Consider the following 23,024-nt stretch of genomic DNA (forward strand, 5'->3'; position numbering starts at 1 on the left):
GTGGTATGTTTGCTTTTTTATGTGTCGGACTAATGCATGAAACGCAATAATTTAACTTAAGATCAATTTGTAATTACTCTTGGAGAGAAGAACCTGGCAACAGAAAAGCTCTCTAGACATAGTTCCACCTGTGAGTACTTTGTAGACCACACTTACTGCACATATCCACAAAAAGATACCTGGGTAGCTGGTGAATAGTGTTATAACCAGGATATTCGCTTCATTCCCCATTTATTTAATCAAAAGGTAGGGCACACCTCTGACCAGTAGAAATTCCCATTGCCGTGGCAGAGCACAGAATGCTTGAACATGAATGAGGTGTTCCGAGCCGGTACTCACATGACAGCTTTCACACAGGGAAGGTCTTTCCTCTGAAGCCTAAAGCCTGAGATGGTAATGTTGATTTTCTGGATGCTGGCCTTGTGACAGCAGTTGGACACCTTATCGCCCACCGCTTCTACAGGAAAACACAAAACCACAACAGGTCAAGTCAATGCTATATGTATAGCCCCTAATCACAGTTCAAGGCCCAAAGGGCTTTACAGGCCATATATTATGACACCTCCTAACACTTGTCCCCCAAAGAGAAAGGATAACCCCCTTCATTATCAAGGAAGAAACCTTGAGCAGAAAGGCAGAGGAAGGATCCCTCCTTCTAGGATTTGAGTGCAATTGGTGCCTTAAGTGACACACACAATATAAGCATTGCAACCAAACATTTGAAGTCAAATTAAATTGATAGAAATAGAAAAATATGTATTGTCCATGATGACGGACAATACGACCACAAACAAAGATAATTTGATCATCTATCGTCTGCAAAGTGTCAAATACCCAGGTTGCCCTAGAAGTTGACTTACCAGATTCCTGAACCATCAGGGCCAGGACACCGGCTAAAAGAGCCAGGCAGGCCAGTCTGAAGACGATGGGATGCATGCTTGCTGCCTGGAGATGAGCTTCTTCAGGAGGTCTTTGGTGATGGTGGTGGATGCTGGTTGATGCTGGTGAATGTCTTCTTGGTCAGAGCTCTGCTTTATATGCAAAAAGGAGGAAGCAAAACAAGTTTCACCAGAGCTATGGGGCTTCGTGGGAAAGAGTTTGTCAATCCCATACTAAAACACACTCACGCACGCACGCACGCACGCACACACACACACACACACACACACACACACACACACATACAAACACACAAACACGTACGCATGCACACACACACACACACACACATACACATTTATACATTACGTTTTACTTTAAATAAAATTTGCTAATTTCATTAACTTCTTCAGAACTCACTCAATTGAGATATTTTCACACATACACACACGCGCACACACACACACACACACACACACACACACACACACACACACACACACACACACACACACACACACACACACACACACACACACACACACACACACACACACACACACACACACACACACACACACGGCATGTACTGTAATGCCCTGGGTCTCATTTATAAAACTGCGTGGGATCGTTACTAAAAATGTGTTAACGCAGAGAAGCCAAGTTTTGCGTGCGCCAAAAAATATTCTGATTCATAAAACCCTGCGTACGCACACCGTACGCAATCTTTGCTTTATCACAGAGTGCCTACAAGTGTAAGCAGCTGAATCAGCTTCACGTTCCGCCCTGTAGACGCCCCTTTTTAACCATAAATGGTCAATGCAAATTACCTCATGAATTCCATCTGCATATAAATCAGACTCAGATGAAAGTATTATGTCTTGTCGGAAACAATGGCAGTACTGAGAAAAGCAAAAAAGCGAAATTTCACGGAGGTTGAAGTGGAGACACTTGTGGGTGAGATGAAGGCCCGAAAGGTAGTTTTGTTCGGCGGTCACGGGATTGGGATCGCCAACAACAAAAAGCAGAGTGAGTGGCAATATGTTGCTGCAGCAGTGAACTCTGTCAGTTGCACGGAGCGCACAGTCCCAGAATTAAAAAAGAAGTGGTCTGACATAAAGTTACATATTTTTATGTAGCCTACCAATAAATCGTTATGGTCCCTAAAGACCCTCTCCCTCCGAATCCTGTCATTTGCATGGTCCGCCAGAAGTGCCATATGGTGCAGCATTACCATTGCTCACCTCTGCATTTATAGAGTTACGGTAATAAGACTGACCGAGAACACCTTGGATAATCAGTTTGTAATCACCCACGTAAAATGTTCTTGAACATAACCCCTTTTTAATGCCTGCATTAAGCATCAAGAGTAACGGACAACGATTGTGATGAGGAGTGTGGCTTGGTTTTCCACACTTGGGATTTAATTGACCTTTGATTATGTGTTTACAGTGTCACATAAAAATATTATGTTATTGACACATGTTGGACAGATGCTTTATTCCATGCAGTCGCGCCGTCAGTGGACAGTATGGAGTGAAGGGATTAAATATAGAGATTTCTTTTTTATTTCTATTCTAAGGGGATGTTTCTGGAGTTATAACTGAGAAATAACGCAGTTGACTTAAATTATTCTGATTACATAGATTTAACGCATGATACGGGTTGAAATTCAATTTATGAAGGGCGATGATAAAACATAATCGTTCTTTTCCCTCTACAATTCTTCGGTCTGACTTCAGTTCACCACCACACCATCTGTGTCGCAAATTCTCCTTTTCCTCCAAACCATGCGTACGCATGGGTCAGAGTTTGCTTAGGGCTGCGCACATTTTCCCGTCAAGTTGGTTTTTTATAGATCACAACCTTGGCGTGGAAAGTCACATACGCCAATTTCAGCCCCGTTTTGTGCGTACGCAACGGTTATAAATGATGAGACCCCAGGACTTGCGTCATGCCATGTTCTTGTCGTCGCTGACAACGAAGGAGAAGAGCCAGACTCCACTTCCGCTGCTAAACCACAACTTTCTGAGAGTCCTCCTTCTCCCATGTGGGGCCAGGTCCTGGGCTAGCAAGCCTTAAACTGGCCTAAAGATTCTTTTGGTGGAGGTTCTCTCATTGCCCAAGTTAACTTTACCTAAATCGATTCAATTCTTTGAAATGTTATCACATAAAGTGCTTACTGTTAAAAAAAAATAGTTAAGAAAGTAGTACCTTCTTACCTCCGCTTCCATTCTTATCAACATCTAGAAATGAACAACAAACTCCCAAGTTTTGAAATGAAATGAAATAATCACATTATCCCTGCTTTTAATATCATCTGGCATATCATCTTACTGTGTGCAAATATAAAAAAGTATTTTAATGGACAGTTTGACAGCTTGACTAATGAGGTGTCATTATCGCACGTAGAGATAAGTATGCATTTGGCCTAAGCATAATTTCCATTTCATTTAGCTTATTTGTTATCAATCATTTATTTTTGAAGGCTTTCAGGTAGGGTCAACTTTATCCGAGTAGTGACCTTGCTGGAAGTTTTATGACATGGCCAGTAATTAAGTGTTCTTCTCAGAAATGTCCAAATTAATTCACCTTGTAAAATCAATCTAAAATAGTTGAACACATTGTACTTCTGATGCTATTTGTCACAACCTAGCCTTTAGCAAACTCTGTTTTTACATAATGAGGTTAGAGAAAGGGCAGCTTGGAATCTTGGCCATTTGAACTGAATGGATGAGTGGTTTCATTCCTTCTAACTGAAAAGCAGAACCTTCTCAAAAAGAGGAAGGACATCTGGGGCTAAGCCACAGTGATCACAATCGTCATCACTGAGACAATTCATAACATGTTGGTGCAATCTGTGTGAATAAGCCTGTCAGTGATTTTAATTGGCAGTGTTTTCATTTCCCTGCTGCACGATGTAACTTTTACCACTATAGCTTCACAATTTGATCTTAGAAAGCATGATCAATGAGAACTACAAGGTACATCGACCAATGGATTCTGTCTCCCTTAAAGGTTGGGTATGGGATTTGCGATGCCAGCGGGTTTTTTTAAAATACACAACTCAAATGGCCCTACCCCCTCTCCTTCAACGCTGACTCTGACTCCACCCATTCCAAGTACATGAACGCGCAATCATGCACGAGCGCAAACACAGATGCGCAAGAGCGAGCCTAGGCTAGCTAGGTTGGAGTTTAGGGTTGTCTTAGTGCTAGGAATGGGGATTAGCTAGTTAGCTAGCTCCAGTAGCTACCGCAGGATAACAACAAACAGAAGCTTGCTGTGGGTCATGAGCTTTGAGTATGTGCACGTGCACGAAGGGGTCACGCGCGGGAGAGGGGGAGGGGGAGTGCAGTACGACCGTTTTATTGACGTACTGACTGTCCAAAGCCACTCGGTGGTTCTGGAAATCATTGGCTGGAGTTTTTCGAGCCCTGCTCGTTCCACAGATGATTGACTTGTTTAATTTTCATGTCAGTACTTCTAAAGGCCTGATTCCACCGGACGCGGTACGGCAACGTTACGGCTGCGGCACGGTACGGCTGCGACTTTGCCCTGCTTGCATTTCCACCGGGCGCGTTACGGCAGCGCAACGTGCGTTGCGAGCCAGCCGTATTGACGCGAGATCACGCGATATCCTAAACCTAATGTACTCAACTTCCACTCCCAATGCGACTGCAATCAAATGCCACGCTTTGTCCTTCCGGTCAATGCCCTTATAAAATTTGATTTGGTACATAAATGACGTTGTGATAGGCTACATGAGCTGAGTATTGTGTTTTATTTTGAAAATTGACCGGATGCTCTATTGCTTTTACTTTTTCACTTCCTGCCCTGCTCGATCTGCTCTGTTGAAATTGACGCGGTTCAGCAACGGCTTGCGGCAAAAATAGAAATGCTACGGAATGATAGCGCTGCGGCACGGCGAGCCGCTCCTGGGACGTTGCTGAGACGTTCCGCAGCCGCGCCCGGTGGAAATGGTCTCATTGATTAGAGTGGAACCTATCTGCTGCGGTGACCGCGGCCAAGACGTGCCGCAGCCGTAACGTTGCCGTAACGTGTCCGGTGCAGGGCCGGATCTACCATTAGGGCCCACGGCACTGTGCCCAGGGGCCCCAACCATTCCCAGCCAGTGGGGGGGCACCACACGAAAGAAACTTTTTTTTTTTTTTTTTATGAATGTTTGTACTCTTAAAATAGTTATACATGGTATTATTAAATAGGGTATTCATTTAAAATTCATTATTAAAACGAATGTCATAAGAACACCAATATAATGATTCTGAACAATATAGTGGCCTAATGTGACAGTTAACCCCCCTCCCATAACCTGTCAATTGAGCCAGTCCACCTATGGTGAAAAAAAAAAAACGCGGTAGAGATGAAAAATTTATGAAAAATTGACAGTCACAGACATGATGAGACATCAACTGAGTGGTGGGGGGGGGGGGGGGGCTTTAGACATTTGTGCCCAGGGGCCTATGATTTGTTAATCCGGCCCTGGGGTCTCATTTATAAAACTGTGCGTGGGATCGTTACTAAAAATGTGCGTACGCCCAGAAGCCAAGTTTTGCGTGCGCCAAAAAATATTCGGATTTATAAAACACTGCGTACGCACACCTGTACGCAATCTTTGCTTTATAAATCACATACTGACTACAATTGTGCGCAGCTGAATCAGCTTCACGTTCCGCCCTCTACACGCCCCTTTTTAACCATAAATGGTCAATGCAAATGACCTCATGAATGCGATCTGCATATAAAACAGACTCAGATGCCGGTATTATGTCTTGTTGGAAACAATGGCAGAAGTACTAAGAAAATCAAAAAAGCGAAATTTCACGGAGGTTGAAGTGGAGACACTTGTGGGTGAGATGGAGGCCCGAAAGGTAGTTTTGTTCGGCGGTCACGGGATTGGGATCGCCAACAACAAAAAGCAGAGTGAGTGGCAACATGTTGCTGCAGCAGTGAACTCTGTCAGTAGCACGGAGCGCACTGTCCCATAATTAAAAAAAGAAGTGGTCTAACATAGAGTTACATATTTTTATCTAGCCTACCAATAAATCGTTATGGTCCCTAAATACCCTCTCCCTCCGATTCCTGCCATTTGCATGGTCCGCCAGAAGTGCCATATGGTGCAGCATTACCACGGCGCTCACCTCTGTATGTATAGGGTTACGGTAATAAGACTGACGAGAACGCCTAGGATAATCAGTTTGTAATCACCCACGTAAAATGTTCTTGAACATAACCCCTTTTTAATGGCTGATTTGTCATGAAAAGCATCAAGAGTAACGGACAACGATTGTGATGAGGAGTGTGGCTTGGTTTTTCACACTTGGGATTTAATTGACATTTGATTATGTGTTTACAGTCTCATCTCATCTCATTTTCGTCCGCTTATCCGGGGTCGGGTCGCGGGGGGGGCAGCTCAAGCAGGGGGCCCCAGACTTCCCCTTCCCGGGCCACATTGACCAGCTCTGACGGGGGGATCCCGAGGCGTTCCCAGGCCAGTGTTGAGATATAATCTCTCCACCTAGTCCTCTTCCCCGAGGTCTCCTCCCCACTGGACGTGCCTGAAACACCTCCCAAGGAAGGCGCCCAGTGGGCATCCTTACCAGATGCCCGAACCACCTCAGCTGACTCCTTTCTAAGTAAAGGAGCAGCGGCTCTAATCCGAGTTCCTCACGGATGGCTGAGCTTCTCACCCTATCCCTAAGGGAGACGCCAGCCACCCTTCTGAGAGAACTCATCTCGGCCGCTTGTACCCGCGATCTCGTCCTTTCGGTCATCACCCAGCCCTCATGAGTCATGACCATACACTGTAAATAATTACCAGGGTTTCACAATATTTAACTGTAATATTTGACAGTAAATTACTGTGAAATCACTTCACAGGTGCTAAATGTGATGTTCCCAATATAATACTGTAATTTCAAATGTCACTGTTATTTACTGTGATATTTGCATTACAAGGATTTCACAACATGTTACTGTACTTTTCCCCAGTAAAATACTGTAATCAGACCATTTCGTGTGAAAACACAGTAAATTACATTAACGCACTGCATTGTGGGAGATCCCTTCACTTTGAACTGTCAACCAGCAGCAGAACCCACAGCCACACATAACACACATAAATGTTTTTTTTAATAATTGTTTTTAACATATCACCGCAAATCCTTAGGTTGAAGATGTACTGTGACGTTTATATATTTATTTATAATATTTATTAACCGCGCCCGGCCGGTAGGTTATTGACACGTCATTTGATTCACGTCATCTGAGGTGGTTAAGTAAGAACGGTCTTCCGAACGTCGATTACTCAATCATTATTTAAGGATTCGAGAAGTAAGCCAAGTATTGAGTAGGTAGTAAGTAGTAATTAGTAAGTCATTTCGAACACACCCATGGAGAACGCCATCTCTCGTTCGGTTGTTTAGAACTGAAAATCCGGTTGCCAGGACAACGTAACGTTTTCACTTTAGTAGGCCTACTCTATTTGAGTGGAACAACTTAGCAGGTGTCCATATATATTGGGTTAGCCTGCATAGTTCCCCGTAGTACAATAGATAAGAGATGAAGATAAATACCTTACAACATTAGAGTTACTGAGTGAAATGAGTGATGGAGTCCGATAGTGGAGAGAGATCAGAACTGAGCGCTGTGTTCCAGAACACCGTGGCTCGTCCAGCTCAACTGACAGTTTATTGAATTTAGGATTTTAGCTCTCTGTTCTGTCCGAGCCTGGCCCGTTCTATTAATATTAAATAAATAAACTGATTTATTAACTAATTTTTTATAGGCCCAAGCCTGATTTAAAACCCTCTGTAGTCTGTGCGCATGTGTGTGCGTTTCCTAGTATGTTCGTGCACATGTGCTTTCTTGCGGTGCATATCCCAGACAGCAATGGGGCGTCGAAAACGGGTTGATTGTTGGTTAAAATAGTCGATGAATCAACGTGGTGGATAGTCGTTATCTCGACGGTCGGAGAATGTCGAAAATACTATGTTGTTTCAACGATGATTTGCGTGCTAATTTTCAACGTAATTTACCACACGTCGAAATGGCGTTGAATTGAGGTTGTAACGAATATTAGCAATTTTCCTGATAGTTCGATTGTCATTTTGTAATGAGATCAATTACTGCTTATCCTTGTAGATAATCTGCAGGTATGGCCATTGAATGTTGCAGCTACAACTATTTCTGGCAGGAAAACTGGTCTATATACTTTTAGCAAGCTCACACAAACAGCTTTCACAAGTGCAATAAAGATCACTGGTTAAGAAAACCCCATTACAACAGTAGCATTTGAGAGGGGTTAAAACACAGAAGCTGCAATTTAGAAATCCTAGTAAAGCGATGTAAACACCATGAGATCTATCACAATTCACATTAGTTCAGATCCAAAGTTAGTCATAAGATAAGCCCCAAAAACCACTTACCTCATTGATTTCCACGCCCCTATTCTTTGAAATAATTACTCAAGAGTTTGGCTTGACAAAGATTAAGTTTTAATACCCATTTGAATAAACAAACTACATTAATGGAAATGTGTTGCAAGGTTGTAATAACACAGAAAAACAAGTTAACTTGAAATAAACGAACATACATGTAATGGAGCGGGAGAGGGAATACAGTAACCAGGGGTCAGCAACCTTTCAACATTCAGTGCCAGTTTGACATTCTCGTTAATGTGCCATAAGAAACAATATATTAAATATTAAGCTGACCAGCGACCAAAAATATTTCCAACATATTAAATGTTTGTTATCTCAAACATCTCAAAGCACTAGTTTCAGAAACTTATTCAAAAACCCATTTGCACTGAGAAATGTAAATGTGGAAATATCTGCATCAATATCTTTAAAGACATGTACAGCTTAGGTAGTCATACATCATACACATTGTTGGTACACCTGTGTTAAAACAAAAACTTGAAACTGACAAAAGTAATGATACATCAATATTTCTTAGTAATCAGACTTTTTATGGAATTTGGGAACAGAATAATTAAGCAATATCACACGAGAGTGCTGTTGTACTGAATATCAGCACGGCTGTGATTCTCTTCGGCACTCGGCCAACGGCCTCATACCTACGACCGAATCCCAGCCGTAGTACAAAAGCACTCCCTCCTGAGTGATATTGCTTTTATACAACAGTTCTACAAGCACCAATCATTAGTTAACAATAATAATTAACAACATATTATGATCAGATTTCTTTGGTTCATTGATGATTTATTTGGCTCCGCCAACACAAATAGATCCGCAACTGGTCAAACTGTTGCCAAGCAACACATTAACACATTAGCATTACATTAGGTTCCCTTGGTCCTCTTCTGGCGACCATTCTTAATTCAACTCCAATGTTATTCCTGGAAACATGTTCATATTTGCTGTGCAAAGTTAGCTGCAATCTAAGCTACAAAAAGATTGTTAATAACATTAACGGTTATGAGAACACCCGTAAAGGGGAGCGATACGTGTATAGTTAAAAGACCCAGTGCTGTTATACTCTATATCAGCACTGGAATGCCTCTTGTCCAATCAAATTACTTGGTCGGAACTGACTTGGATAATTTGTAATAATCTTCATCTTCTGCCTTAACTTCTTGTAGTAGAGCTTCTTGGCCTCTTGTGGCCCAAAGAACTGCAGCATTTCTTGGAGTGCATTCAGATTCCATATATAAATAGTTAAAAAAAAATATATATATATATCAGGTATCCAGGACCATGTGCCCGCTGAGCTACAGCCTTGACAACCTGATAGTGCTTAATTTCATAATGCATTTGATGGTGTTGCCTTTGATTCACGAATTCTCTATTCAGCCCACTGCACGCATTCTCCTTCATCTTCTGCAAGACACAAATGCAAACATAAGAAATGAATGAGAGAAATCATAACAATTAGATTTATCTGCCAGTTTACGTCTACCCGCCGGTCCAAACAACAGTGGCGGTTGTCATATTAAATCTAGGCACTAAGGCCACATACAGCTGATGCTCATGAAGTAAGGCAGATAAGAAACTGATAACTACTGATTTCTCCTTTCCTGGCAGAGTCCTTAACATATGTAATGAGGCTAAAAACTTATAACATTACATAACTGGGGCCGGTTGCACCAACTGGGCGTAAGCCTGGTCGTAACTACGCCTGGTCGTAACTTGGCGTTCTAAGTCCAACCTGACCGTTACGCCAGTTGCACCAACTGGGCTTAGCGTTCTTTTCACTAAGACCAGGCGTAAATCCTACGCCTGGTCAGGGGCAGGCGTAGAGTTGAAATTCCAGGCTGTTTCTATAGCAATTACATCCAATCCAATGCAGCTTTACCACCATCCTTGCAACGCTTCGCTAAACTGCATTTCAAAGCACAGCCGGCGATATGATCAGTGTTCACAGATCGACTGCCTGTCGGGAAGATATCGCTGGCCGATTAGTCCGTTCTCAACTTATAATCAGTTGTGAATGTTGTTTTAACTATGTTTATATGTTTTATATAGGCCGACACATTAAACAAATCTCTCCTACAGAACCATTCCCGTCTAAATGCCTGCTCGTCGTAAACCAGACATTACAAATACATATTTTAATTATATTCGTTTGCAGTGTTTTATTGTTAGGCATTAACACAATTGATGAATGACAATGAGTGAACGAATGAATTATTTATTTCGGTGTCCAACAGCATGTCAAGTAAAATAGTAAACAGCTGTTGTCACGAGGTATCCTAGCAACGCGGTGATATGCGCATACCATGGAACATTCACATGGCCGCGCATGGCTAAGACCGGGAGTAGTTAAGACCAGGCGCAAGTCCCGTTGGTGCAACCGGCGTTAGTTCCATTCTAACGCCAGGTCGTAACTAAGACCTACTTAGCAGTTACGACCAGGCTTAGTTACGCCCAGTTGGTGCAACCGGCCCCTGATGACCAGTCTAATGACCGTGAAATTTGCAGGCAGTATCGTATGATGTATGCACAAGCTAATATACTTATCAGAAAATTTGGTATGTGTTCATCTTCTGTGAAAATAACACTTGCTGCTTCTTGCTACAAAAGAAGCGGCATTCAATTATGGTATGAGGCTACAACTCAAAGTGCCTAGATGGAGTAGCGCAAGCCTTCCGTTTGTGAATGTTGATGTGCCAACTTGTCCTGCTGTTCTCAGAAACCTTATGTATAGATGTATGTGTAGACTACTGTGTCTTGCAACAAGTAAGGGATAATGGACCACGTTAGACTACCAAAAGTTAATACACGTTCTAGATGATAATGCGGCCCCAAAGCGGAGGGCCGATCCAATGTGTTGGGGGCGCCCTCTGGAGGCGCCCTTAATTAATTAACTAAAATATACGAAACAAGCTAAATTAAACCAAACATGTTCCCAAATGGAACGGAGAAGGGAGGGGGCGGGGGATTTAAGTTAGGGCGCACTGAAACCCTCACCGTAGTACGCAGGACAATGCGACAAAGCCATCTATCCCACTCTATAGAAAATATCGAGATGTATATCGCCATTCAGCCAAAAAATATCGGGATATCATATTTTGCCCATATCGTGCAGTCCTTATCTGAATACAGACGTCGCAAAACCTTTACATCCAGCTCTCCAACAAGAAGTTGACAACGAAGACCTTACGGATGGCACAAGCAGGCGATTTGTTCACTGATGCATTTCCAATGCAAAAACCCTGACAACCAATTGGAATACAGACGCTGCAAACCCTCTCCATCCAGCTCTCCGAGAAGCTGTTGACAACAACGGAGACCCTACAGATAACACAAGCCCGTGATTTTTTCACTTGCTCCAAATTAAACGGTAAGGGAACTCATTTCAGACAAAGCATCTTTGCACTTTTGTTTTTTTTCAAAGGCATCTGATGGGTTTGCACAAATAGGAAGTAGGCTAATTATATTTGAGGTTATCTGGCACAACATTGTATTGGTTATTGTTGGTGGCATCATTGCATTTTTTTTTTTACAAGCAGTCGCAGTTGAAAGAACTAAAATATTACTGACTGGCTATGCAAACTGCAGCTTACTGATGTTTCATGAATGGTCTTAGTGAGTTAATATTTCTTTTTATGGAGTTTCTACAGAATTTGCCTGTTTTGAGTAACCTTTGCCCTTAAGAATTCAATACACGTCAACACAAAATAACCTTGTTGTCCTGGAGATGTTTTGAACAGGCATGCCAGTTTCAAGGCCCTCGGTCAGGACTCGAGTGTGAGACACTGCTTCAGAGACTAAAAGGGAAGGTGCAAGAGTAAAAGAAAAACATCAGTTACACCAAATATGTCAAACCACTTGGGTGTCTTGATCACAGTACACATAATCATGTATTTTATTTTCTCTCTTACTACAGGCTTTTTACAATGTATAATGGACTGCACAACTAATTGCCCAAACAAGTTCTAGCTTTTGTGAGGGAAAATAACCTTGAAATTACGGGTACATGAATTGATCCTGGCAAAAACATCAAAATGGCACCCAAGCAAAATACACAAATAAGGTAAAACGAACATGAACCTTGACGTTCCGGTTTCTGGGGAGCCTCGAGCGCGAGGTTCAAGAGCAGTTGACTGCTCGAGCAATACACTGCTCCTGAACCAGGCGCACGAGCCTCCCCAGGGAAGATGCTCATCTTCCGTTGATGTAGTTGGCAACTACGGTCGTACTGACATTTACAGCAATAAGCTAATAATTATTTCATATTATATACAACTCTTGGTAAGTAGACTAACACGAATAGCGATCATGTTTGACTGTCGGTCTGTGAGCAACTTTAGTTAGACCATATTCGTTCATAGATGACTAACTAGATATACTAACTAACGTTAGCTTTATCATCAATGACATTCAGCTAGACTCTGTGCCAAATTGCTTATGGCTATTGCTATGCCAGGATAAGTTATTGCGGTTATCACAGCTGTGTATATTTACTTCACATTAACGTAGTCTATGTTTACATTAGGCTACGTTCATATACGAGTAACATTAAGAAACAACATTGCTCATATGGCCAACTTAAAATGTCAAATTGCCAAAGAATAGCAGCTAAATGTCCGTTATATCAGAGACAGCTATTCCCCGCAAAACCGTCGCGGGGAAATCCAAATCATTAAAATTATAAATTTACTCGGGAAATCGACCCGTGGACATGTCGGCCCATCTACATATTGTACCATAATACTAAATAAAACCATAATGCTAAATAAATAAAATGTCAAATTGCCAAAGAATAGCAGCTAAATGTCCGTTATATCAGAGACAGCTATTGCGCTCGAGACATCGTTTGATTTGATTATCAAAGTTCATGACAGGTTCTAGAAGGACATTGATAAAATATTAAATATATTAAAATATTAATTTCTTGTTTACAAAATTGTTCGTTTGCTTAATGGTAATGTAAGTAATGGAATTTGTATACCAATAATACTATGAATGTCATCCATTATATTCGTTTTAGTCCCATTTCCCAAGAAATAACGTTGTCATGGTCACGCGCTGCGTCCCTGACTAGCAGCTGAACCCCGCGAAACCGTCGCGGGGAAATCCAAATCATTAAAATGATAAATTTACTACGGAAAATCGACCCGTGGACATGTCGGCCCATCTACATATTGTACCATAATACTAAATAAAACCAAATATTAATGACCCCCTACACCCAAGCCTCCACAGGGGCAAGAAAAAAAATCGAATGTATGAAGTAACGCGCTCACTAACTAGACTTCTTTATATAACTTAACTGCGTGCTGAATCCAACGTATCGTAATATTTTTTCCTGAAAGAAAGGACAGCACTGTTGCATTCAAAACTTTTAATCGCCAACCACGGACGTTTCCCTTTTTCAGCGTGTAATGGCCTTTAAGAAGCCATTACACGCTGAAGGGCGCGCGGCCCGAAACGTCCGTTGTCGGCGATTCAAAGTTTCGAAAGCAACAGAGTGCTGTCCTTGCTTTCATGAAACCATAATACTCAACAACTCCATTTCTAAATTACGCTTAATTGGGAAACAATTCTGCTGCTTACCTTGCTATGCCACATGTAAATCCCTTGGCTGTCGGGTGCAGCCTGCTGGCAACGACGACTAATGTGCACACTGCACAGAAGTGCGCCCCCTCATTACAAATGCATTGAACCGGAACTGAAATCACACGCAGCCTCTATTTTTTTAACCAATCTGATCACAGTTGATTTAGTACGCCAGGTGTGGCCATAATAAGAATGCATGTGCTTTTTCAACTTGAAGGGACTTTCAAATGATTACATAACTAAAAACGAAATGTTAACATTCAAATACACATTCACACAGAATGCACGGTTTTAATCAAAAATTAATTTAATAAATAGACTTGACCTCCATCTGTTTATTGGATAAACGCATTTCCCAATCCCATGAGCCTTTGCTCCATTCTACGTCAATTCAAGAACAAACAAAGAAATTAAACTGCAGTTCGTATTTTTTATTTATGACCATGAAAGTTCTGTAATGCCTGAATTATGAAGAATTAAATGTAAAGTAAAATAAAAAATTATAAATATAAAACCATGAATGACATAAGTGGTATAAATATTGGTGGGACGTTTGTCTATACCAAAGAGTATATCTTGTCGATTTTCACGGGGTGTAGAGCCTAACCCAGGGTATATCTTGGAATACTTAAGAATCGGGCAAGTGGCACTTTTAAATTCCCCAAATGATTCAAGGTGGCCCAGTTTGTACATTATGAAAAAGCGTTTCCATTCTTTAACTTTTTTTCTTAGATGAGGGTTTACTAAACGAGGACTATTTTGTATAAAACACTTTTTTAGGGTTAAGGGTTGTCCAAAAAAAATTAGCCGCTCACACTTATGTTTTAGAGTCTCACTCCAGCCAAAGTCCCAAAGTTGGCAACCCTGCTATTATAGTATTAAGATGTGTTATTTTTCTCTTCCACAGGTTTTGTTTGTTATTGCTGCGACCGTCAACGGCTGTCATCCCATCCTGGCCAAAAGAGGACGAAGGTTAAGGTTACTGACTGCAAGTCATCGGCCTACAACTTAGAGGTGCAATTAAGCTTTAGCAGTCCATTTTACAAATTTAACAAGCCGTAACCTAGTAGGCACCCACAACACACAAACAATTATAGTATTAAGATGTGTTCTTTTTCTCTTCCACAGGTTTTGTTTGTTATTGCTACGACCTTCAACGACTGCTGTCATCCCATCCTGGCCAAAAGAGGACGAAGGTTAAGGTTACTGACTGCAAGTCATCGGCCTACAACTTAGAGGTGCAATTAAGCTTTAGCAGTCCATTTTACTAATTTAACAAGACGTAACCTAGTAGGCACCCACAACACACAAAAAAATATAGTATTAAGATGTGTTCTTTTTCTCTTCCACAGGTTTTGTTTGTTATTGCTACGACCTTCAACGACTGCTGTCATCCCATCCTGGCCAAAAGAGGACGAAGGTGCGAGAATATGGCCCATCCCCCTTCTAGATAGTTAATTTTATGCTTTTGGTGAACAATGTTCCAATGTAAATTTAGTCTGTGCGAGCATGTGTCTGAGACTACTGTTCAGTTTATTCAGCACGCAAAGTTGCACAGTAACACTCCAAATTATCACTATCTGTGTGGTGTGCCTTACTGTACTCGGATGTACCGCAAAGCCACTGTTCTGAGAGCACATATGTTTAGAGAGCACAAACAACCAAGATATTGCAAGCCGTTGTCCACACCCTTAAAGTGTCTGGCTCAGTCTTGTGCATTCAAGTGTGAAACTGTAAACTCCCTTGTAAAGCATTTGAATTCACACTCAGAAGAAGGATTGGAAATCAAATGCCCATTCAGAGGTTGTGACTGCAGCTTTACAGTTGCGTCCAGTTTTGCCTCACATGTTTCCAGGAAACATCGAAGTAGAGGTATAGAGGACTTAGATGATTCGGTTCTAGATACGTCTGTTCCCACAGAAACTTTGAGTCGGTCTGTTCTTGCAGAGCCTTTGAGTCAGCCTGAACCCAGTCACTCATGTTTAGATATCTCTGATAAACAACCTGAACAAGAAATGCAATTGGCTGTGGATGAAACCCTCTTTTTACAAAACCTTACACTTCTCTACTTGAAATTACAAGCCAAGCTATTGTTACCAGCAAGTACACTACAAACAATCATTGAGGACTTTCAAAATGCCCATGAAATTGGCCTGTCACATGTGCTTAACATTCTAAGTGAGAAATTGAAGGTACTTGGTATTCCAGAGGCCACCATAAGCAACACTATTGATGAACTGAGCAGAGGGGATCTACTCAAGCTCTATAACAGGGGAGTTCTGAGCACAGACTATAAGAGGAAGGGTGCTTTTAAAGAAAGTTTCAACTACGTTGAGCCTGTTCCTGTGTTCTTGGGAAATGATGAAAATGGCAAAGAGTGCTTTGCCCAGTATGTACCTGTACAGGAGACATTGGCTGCACTGTTTAAAAGTGAGTCTGTACGAGAACAGTATGCTGCAACACGTTTGCAACCCTCTGTTGTTAACGTCTATCAGGATGTTAAGGATGGGGAGGGAGTTCAAAGTAATCTGCTGTTAAAAACTGAGCCTTCCTCGGTTGGTTTGATGCTATACCAAGATGCGTTTGAGGTCGTTAACCCTCTTGGATCAGGCAAAAAAAAACACAAAGTGTTAGCTGTTTACTCAACTCTGACTGACATTTTACCTCACAATAGATCCACTATAGATCAGATGCAGCTTGTCCTTCTATGCCGGGAGAAGGACTTTAAGTACTTTGGGATGAACAAAGTTTTTGAACCACTCATCAAGGACCTCAAAGTCCTGGAGGAGAGAGGTATTGTGCTAAGTGAAGGCAATGTTGTAAAAGGCACTTTGGTTGCAATTTCAGGAGACAACTTGGGATCGCATGGCATTGGGGGTTTTTTAGAAAATTTCAGTAGGGCTGATCGTTTCTGTCGCTACTGTGAGGTAGACAGAGATACATTTATGAAAGAACCACATTTGTGTGGTATCACAAGAACAGTACAAGCCTACAAAAGTAATTTGCAACATCTAAAAACAAGTGGCACTGACTCAGTCTGCGGCATCAAGTCTGACTCTCCTTTCAACCAACTAACACATTTCCATGTTTGCCAGCCTGGCCTTCCACCATGCCTTGGCCATGACTTGTTTGAGGGTATTGTCTCTTATGACCTTGCTTTGTTTATTGGTCATTTAGTCAAGGAGAAGCATTTTACTTACCTGCAGTTAAATCGGTGTAAGAACCAATTCAAATACCAAGGAAATGATGGCAAGGACAAGCCGGCTGACCTCTCTGCTGGAGGCGAGAGATTAAGTGGGCATGCAGTTCAAAACTGGTGCTTTCTTAGATTGCTACCTCTATTGATAGGTGACAGGATTAAAGATCCTGCTGACAACAAGGTATGGCAGCTCATGTTGCAGCTGAGAGAGATAGTGGAACTTGTCTGTGCACCAGCCATTACAGCAGGCCAAGTAGCATATCTGAAAGTCATCATTGAAGAGTACATATGGTACAGGAAACAGCTCTTCCCTGGTCATCCCCTGAAACCCAAGCACCATTATTTATGCCACTATCCAGAGCTCATCCTTCACTTTGGCCCACTTATCCGCCTGTGGACTCTAAGGTTTGAAAGCAAACACACTTTTTTCAAGCAGTGTGCCAGAAAATTACACAACTTTAAAAGTATTTGCCAGACTCTGGCAGAGAGACACCAACTTCTGCAAGCCTATCTTAGTGCAGGCAAACTTTTCCCTCCAATTATCCAAGTAGTAAAGGGCACAGAGTTGTATGTAAATGATTACAATGACAAGATCAGGGCATCTCTCGCCAGTTATGAGTTTGAGTCACAGTCTGCACTGGCTTGTAACAATGTCACAGTGAAAGGCACAGTGTACAAAAAAGGGATGATGGTTTTGCTTGGGAGCAACGATGAAGAACTTAATGTTGGGAAAATTAACCTTGTTGTTGTTCTCCAGGATTCTGTGCACTTTGTAATGGAGAAACACACTTTCGTGAAGTTGAGAGACATGGGCATCTACTGTGAATTAGGAGTAGCTGAAGAGGATTATGTTTGCATCAAGCATGAAGATTTGCATGATTACTATCCTCTTCCAGCTTACAGAGTTAATCACCTTTCACTTATTGCTCTCCACCATTCATTTTTAGAGACGGTTTAAACCAGGGAAGCATAGAAATGAAATTTCTTGGCCGAAATCGAAAAATTGTAAAGTTATTGAGGAGTCGTGTCTGCAGGAGCTACTGATAATGCTTACTTACAATTGTTATCTTCCCTTGTTTATTGTTAATCATTTGTAAATAAATATTAAACATTAAGTAAATTTAGTAAATTAGTTTGGGGGATTCACACAGTCATTTGATCTGCTGTTGGGTAAGGAGAGTGCAATAATAATAATGTATTTGATTTATTTGTTATTTGTTTATTGTTTGTGTATTTGTTTATTGTTTGTGTTGATATGGATCCTCCTGGGTCTGAAATAAAGAATACTTTAATATTGATTTGATTCTGGCTTGTTATTTTAGAGAATGGATCGGGAAGACGTGAAGGAAGAAATTGCTTCATTTTTACCGGGCCTCTCTCTTGAAACCCTGACTTCCCTGCTGGGAGTGTTGGAAGAGATTGGCGTGGAGAGCAGAGCAGACCTTGCCTTTGTAGAAGCGAAGGATCTGGAGAAGTACCTCAGTAAAATCCAGTGTCGCAGACTGCTGAACGGCATTAAGAATAAAGGTAAATCCAACTATGACACTGCCATGTTTTTTATTATTTTTATAGTTGAATCGTTAAAATAGCTTAAGACTTCAGGGGTTCTAGAGGTGGTTAGAGTGTCCCCCTAGAGGCTCAGTCCTCTTCACAGCAGACCTGGATTTGAATCCGACCCGGATCTACTTCTTGCTGTACCTCTATCTATAATAATTTTCCTTTCTCACTTCTAGGTCTTCCACCAGTTGAAGTAGAAGATCCTGTTGCTGTCGAATCTCCACCCCTCACAAGTACTCCCTCGTCAAGTTCCGAAAGAACTTCCGAAAGAAACTCTTCCTTTTCATCACCCACCTTGCCTGGCAGGCCATGGTATACTGACTTCCGGGTCCGATGGGTAGAGATGCCAGCAGCTATTGGCAAAGCGACGGCAGATGCAAAAAGACCATCACCAGGGGACAGAAGAGACATGATAAAGACAGTGGTGGACCAAATGTTAGCGCATGAGCAAAACCCAACAAGAGCAACATGCCACACGATCGCCCGGATGATTGTGAGAGACTGGCCAAAAAGCTTTGCCGATGTCGGACAAAAGGGAGATATGCTGGGAGACGGCTGCTACTCCCTTTTGCAACAAATAAAAACAAGAGTGGAATACAAAAATAGGAAGCAAACTCTTCAAACTCGGCGACGCAGGCAGCGCAGGCCCTCCAATGTGGCGGCAGAGGGGGCAATCGCAATGGCCAGAGGCCCAGTAGACCAGTACGGTTGTGTACGGTGGTGTCCGGAAGAACTTCCTGCTGGAGAGACGGAGGCAACTTTGGAAGAAACAAAACAACAACTACTGAACATCTACGCAGAGGGAGGGATGGGAGGGGCAGAAACGGCTGAACATCTGATGGAGAAGACCTACATCACCCAGCGCCAGTTCATAAACGGGGTGCCTGCACCAGCCATTCATGAGATAAAGGAGGATTGGCCATTCCTATTCTCGCAGAGAGGCCTTTTCTCCCACTTCAGTCTGCTGACGGATGTCTCAATACAAACCAAGTATGAAGAGGCTATGAACAGCAAGGGCAGTACCATCATTCGCTTTTGCCAGCAGCTCAACCGTCCAGGGATCGGGGACGTCCTCGCTAAATACGAGCCAGAGGCGTCAGACAAGGCTGCATGTGTCCTTCTGCTACTGATGGCATATTTCAAAGAACCGAAGAATGCCATCATGCTTGAGGCTGATGTAAGTTGTTTAAAAAATAAAAAACTTCAGAATCAGTGGGACCAGTGGAACGTCTTATGCACCATGTTGAATCTTTGCTACAATATACTGTATGAATGTAACATTTACTTTTTACTTTACAGCCGTGTGCAACTGCCGCTGATGTTGAGAGCACAGTGCCATTGCCGAGCAACCCCTGCTTGATTGTCCAAGGTACTGTTGATATCTGGATTTTATATTGATATTTCTAGCTGTAATAAATGTACCATGTGTTTTTTAAATAAACAAGGCGCTACACAATATTTTGACAGAACATGCTGATCAGTGATCTAACCTGTTTTTCCAATAGTGTTGCTTGTCTCGATCTTTTCGATTCAGCATCTTTCAACAGTAGTGCCGGTAGTTGGTGTAAAGTCGATGGTTTTAGAGATTACAGATTGCTTTTATGCAGCATTCAAGGGTAGTGTATTGACTTAGATTTGCTCTGGAACTGTGAACCAAATCTTGGAGACTTAAAAATGGGGAGAGCAAAGAAGGGCATAATGGTTTGAGTTGTGCAATAGACAATTAATTACATCAGTAACAATGATGCTTAACGGTGTTTTGTGCACCCAACAGAGTCTTCAAGGCAGCGCTGCCTGGTTAAGGTTAGGGCCTTCCAGGCAGTGCTGCCTTGCAGACTCCGTCAGGGGCACAACACCATCGAGCATCAGTAAGTGGGTAACAATTTGTGAAAACATTCAAGGTTACTGAAACTTCTTTCCTTGCTCATAGCACCCAACTTCTTTACAATAGCGCTTTATGTGTGTTCATTGTTCTTTTCAGGTGACATGATGAAGCCAACCGCATGGATGCTCAGCATTGAACAGAAGGTTGTGATGGGACCACACCACTCCTTCAGCAACGGAATAGCTGCAATGTTTGCAAGCTATTATTGCTTCAACCTGCAGTATCCTGAGGAGGGCTCCTCCACTTTGGAGTTTATCCAAAGGTATTTTAACTTTCAAATGAACATTGCAGGGTTTCCCACAGTGCTTTCTAGTTAAAGGGTGAAGTAAGCGGAAAGGTCAGTTTAGCTAACTTCCTGACACTGAATGCAGTTAGCTGTCCCCTCCCTCGTCCCTAAGTCACCACATTAATGCACTGCGGTCTTCAAGCAGCGAGTTATCTAGAACCATCTCAGATCCATAAGTGTGATAAACATGATAAAAACCATCAAAACAGACATTGGGAAGGTTTTTTTACCTGCTCCGCCATTGTAGTCACTTAAAGATCTATTGCTCTAGGCGTGCACCGTCAGTGAGACGTGCCGGTTTGTAGCGTTCTGTCTTCTGATTGGATATCAGTTGTGGGATCCCCGAAAAGTTTATTTGCCGATTATATTGCAGAGCAGGTGACTGAGAGATCAGAGTTATGAAACGCGCACACTATATAAGTGATCACTGTATGAATATAGAGCGATTTAACACATATATTAACATAAATAAATCGCTTACTTCAATACAGTTGAACCAAAAAATTTGAATTTACTTTAAAAATGGTCTTTCATCTCTGTGATGAACAGCAGCCTCTAGTTGTTGATAATGTCACTGTGCCTGTGACGTCTTTGGTGTAAGGTATACTGCATCTGTCTTTGAAAAAAAGTATGCAATATATAAATATGTAAAACTGAAAGTTGTTTTCTTGTTTTATTTACAGGTGCTTCTTGAGCATCAATCCAGAGAGGGGCTCCAAAGCCAAGAAAAAGCGTGGGTTGATGAACCCACATGTGAGCACACTCTTGAGGAAGATATTGGACTTTGAATGGATTTCAATGTAGGGTGAAATGTGCCGTGAATAACGGGTTGTTATTGGTTAAATGTATTAATGTTGATTCATTGTATAATTAAATGTTGAATTGAACAAATTGCATGTTCTCTTTGTTTTCCTTTTACTTTGGATGCATGTGTATGAAGTTACAGTATATTGCATGCAGGATATCCCTATATCACAGTAATTCCATGGGAAAGACAACTGTGAAGTTATAGTAAATTACTGGCTACCTAATTGCATTAATTTCACAGTGAAAATGTAAAAATACAGCCATTTAGTGTAATGTATGTACCGCAAGTTACTGTTATAACACAGCTACATATTGCTAAATCACAGCTTTTTAATGGGTATGACAACTTTGAAGATACAGTATGCAGTTGTACTTTTATTGTAATTAGCTGTGATTTATCTACTGTAAATTACTGTGAAGATAGAACAAATTACTGTGAACTATTTAATGTAAATTACTGTGAAAATAGAACAAATTACTGTGAACTATAAAATGTAAATTACTGTGAAATTATAACTAATTACTGTGAACTATTTAATGTAAATTACTGTGAAAATAGAACTAATTACTGTGAACTATTTAATGTAAATTACTGTGAAAATAGAACTAATTACTGTGAACTATTTACTGTAAATTACTGTGAAAATATGTACAGTAAATTACTGTAAAAGTACTGTGAAAGTAATGCAATTTATAGCCAGTAATTTACTGTAAATTTACAGTTGTTTTTTTTACATTGTAGGTGAGGATAGGAACGAAGATCGACCGGTAGATCGAGAGCTTTGCCTTGCGGCTCAGCTCTCTTTTCGTTACAACGGTGCGGTAAAGCGAACGCAATACCGCCCCGGCTGCTCCGATTCTCCGGCTAATCTCACGCTCCATACCCTCACTCCCGAACAAGACCCCGAGGTAGCCTACTTGAACTCCTTCACTTGGGCTAAGGATTACAGGTGTTTACAGTGTCACATAAAAATATTATGTTATTGACACATGTTGGACAGATGCTTCATTCCATGCAGTCGCGCCGTTAGTGGACAGTATGGAGTGACGGGATTAAATATAGAGAATTTCTTTTTATTTCTATTCTAAGGAGATATATCTGGAGTTATAACTGAGAAATAACGCGGTGGATTTAAATTATTCAGATTAGGATTTAACGCATTATACGGGTTGAAATTAAATTTATGAAGGGCGATGATAAAACATAAGCGTTCTTCTCACTCTGCAATTCTTCGGTCTGACTTCAGTTCACCACCACACCGTCTGTGTCGCCAATTCTCCTTTCCCTCCAAACCATGCGTACGCATGGGTCAGAGTTTGCTTAGGGCTGCGCACATTTTCCCGTCAAGTTGGTTTTTTATAGAT

At 41.6% G+C, this 23,024-nt stretch overlaps 1 protein-coding gene and 2 long non-coding RNA genes across 4 annotated transcripts; 2 read left to right on the plus strand and 1 right to left on the minus strand.

Annotated features, from left to right (window-relative positions):
* Positions 1-8,379: 8,379 nt before the first annotated feature.
* On the minus strand, positions 8,380-14,230 carry LOC115549609 (uncharacterized). Of its 2 annotated transcripts, none has more exons than XR_003977797.1 (3): positions 13,923-14,230; positions 12,008-12,133; positions 8,380-9,743 (listed from the first exon to the last, which is right to left on the minus strand). It is a non-coding gene; the product is annotated as an uncharacterized LOC115549609 (long non-coding RNA). The 2 variants fall into 2 exon arrangements; XR_003977798.1 differs by having other exon boundaries at positions 12,049-12,133; positions 13,923-14,226.
* Positions 14,231-14,856: 626 nt separating this feature from the next.
* On the plus strand, positions 14,857-15,360 carry LOC115549481 (uncharacterized). The gene is made up of 3 exons (XR_003977777.1): positions 14,857-14,939; positions 15,054-15,163; positions 15,278-15,360. It is a non-coding gene; the product is annotated as an uncharacterized LOC115549481 (long non-coding RNA).
* A 3,089-nt stretch (positions 15,361-18,449) lies between these two features.
* On the plus strand, positions 18,450-21,656 carry LOC115549480 (uncharacterized). Its single transcript, XM_030364699.1, has 5 exons — positions 18,450-18,651; positions 18,882-19,858; positions 19,981-20,050; positions 20,663-20,828; positions 21,536-21,656. The coding sequence occupies exons 1-5, from the start codon at positions 18,450-18,452 to the stop codon at positions 21,654-21,656; spliced, it is 1,536 nt and encodes a 511-aa protein (XP_030220559.1).
* The last annotated feature ends 1,368 nt before the right edge of the window (positions 21,657-23,024 follow it).

Source organism: Gadus morhua, chromosome 8, assembly GCF_902167405.1.
Source record: "Gadus morhua chromosome 8, gadMor3.0, whole genome shotgun sequence".
In the NCBI taxonomy this organism is placed as follows: domain Eukaryota; kingdom Metazoa; phylum Chordata; class Actinopteri; order Gadiformes; family Gadidae; genus Gadus; species Gadus morhua.

What these genes read in the sequence shown, in the direction of transcription:
- LOC115549480 (XM_030364699.1), top strand. Translation starts at nt 18,450, where the DNA reads ATGGATCGGGAAGACGTGAAGGAAGAAATTGCTTCATTTTTACCGGGC. An exon ending in GAACGGCATTAAGAATAAAG is followed by an intron (nt 18,652 to 18,881) that starts GTAAATCCAACT and finishes TTGAAGTAGAAG; the next exon opens with ATCCTGTTGCTGTCGAATCT. An exon ending in ACTTTGGAGTTTATCCAAAG is followed by an intron (nt 20,829 to 21,535) that starts GTATTTTAACTT and finishes TTTTATTTACAG; the next exon opens with GTGCTTCTTGAGCATCAATC.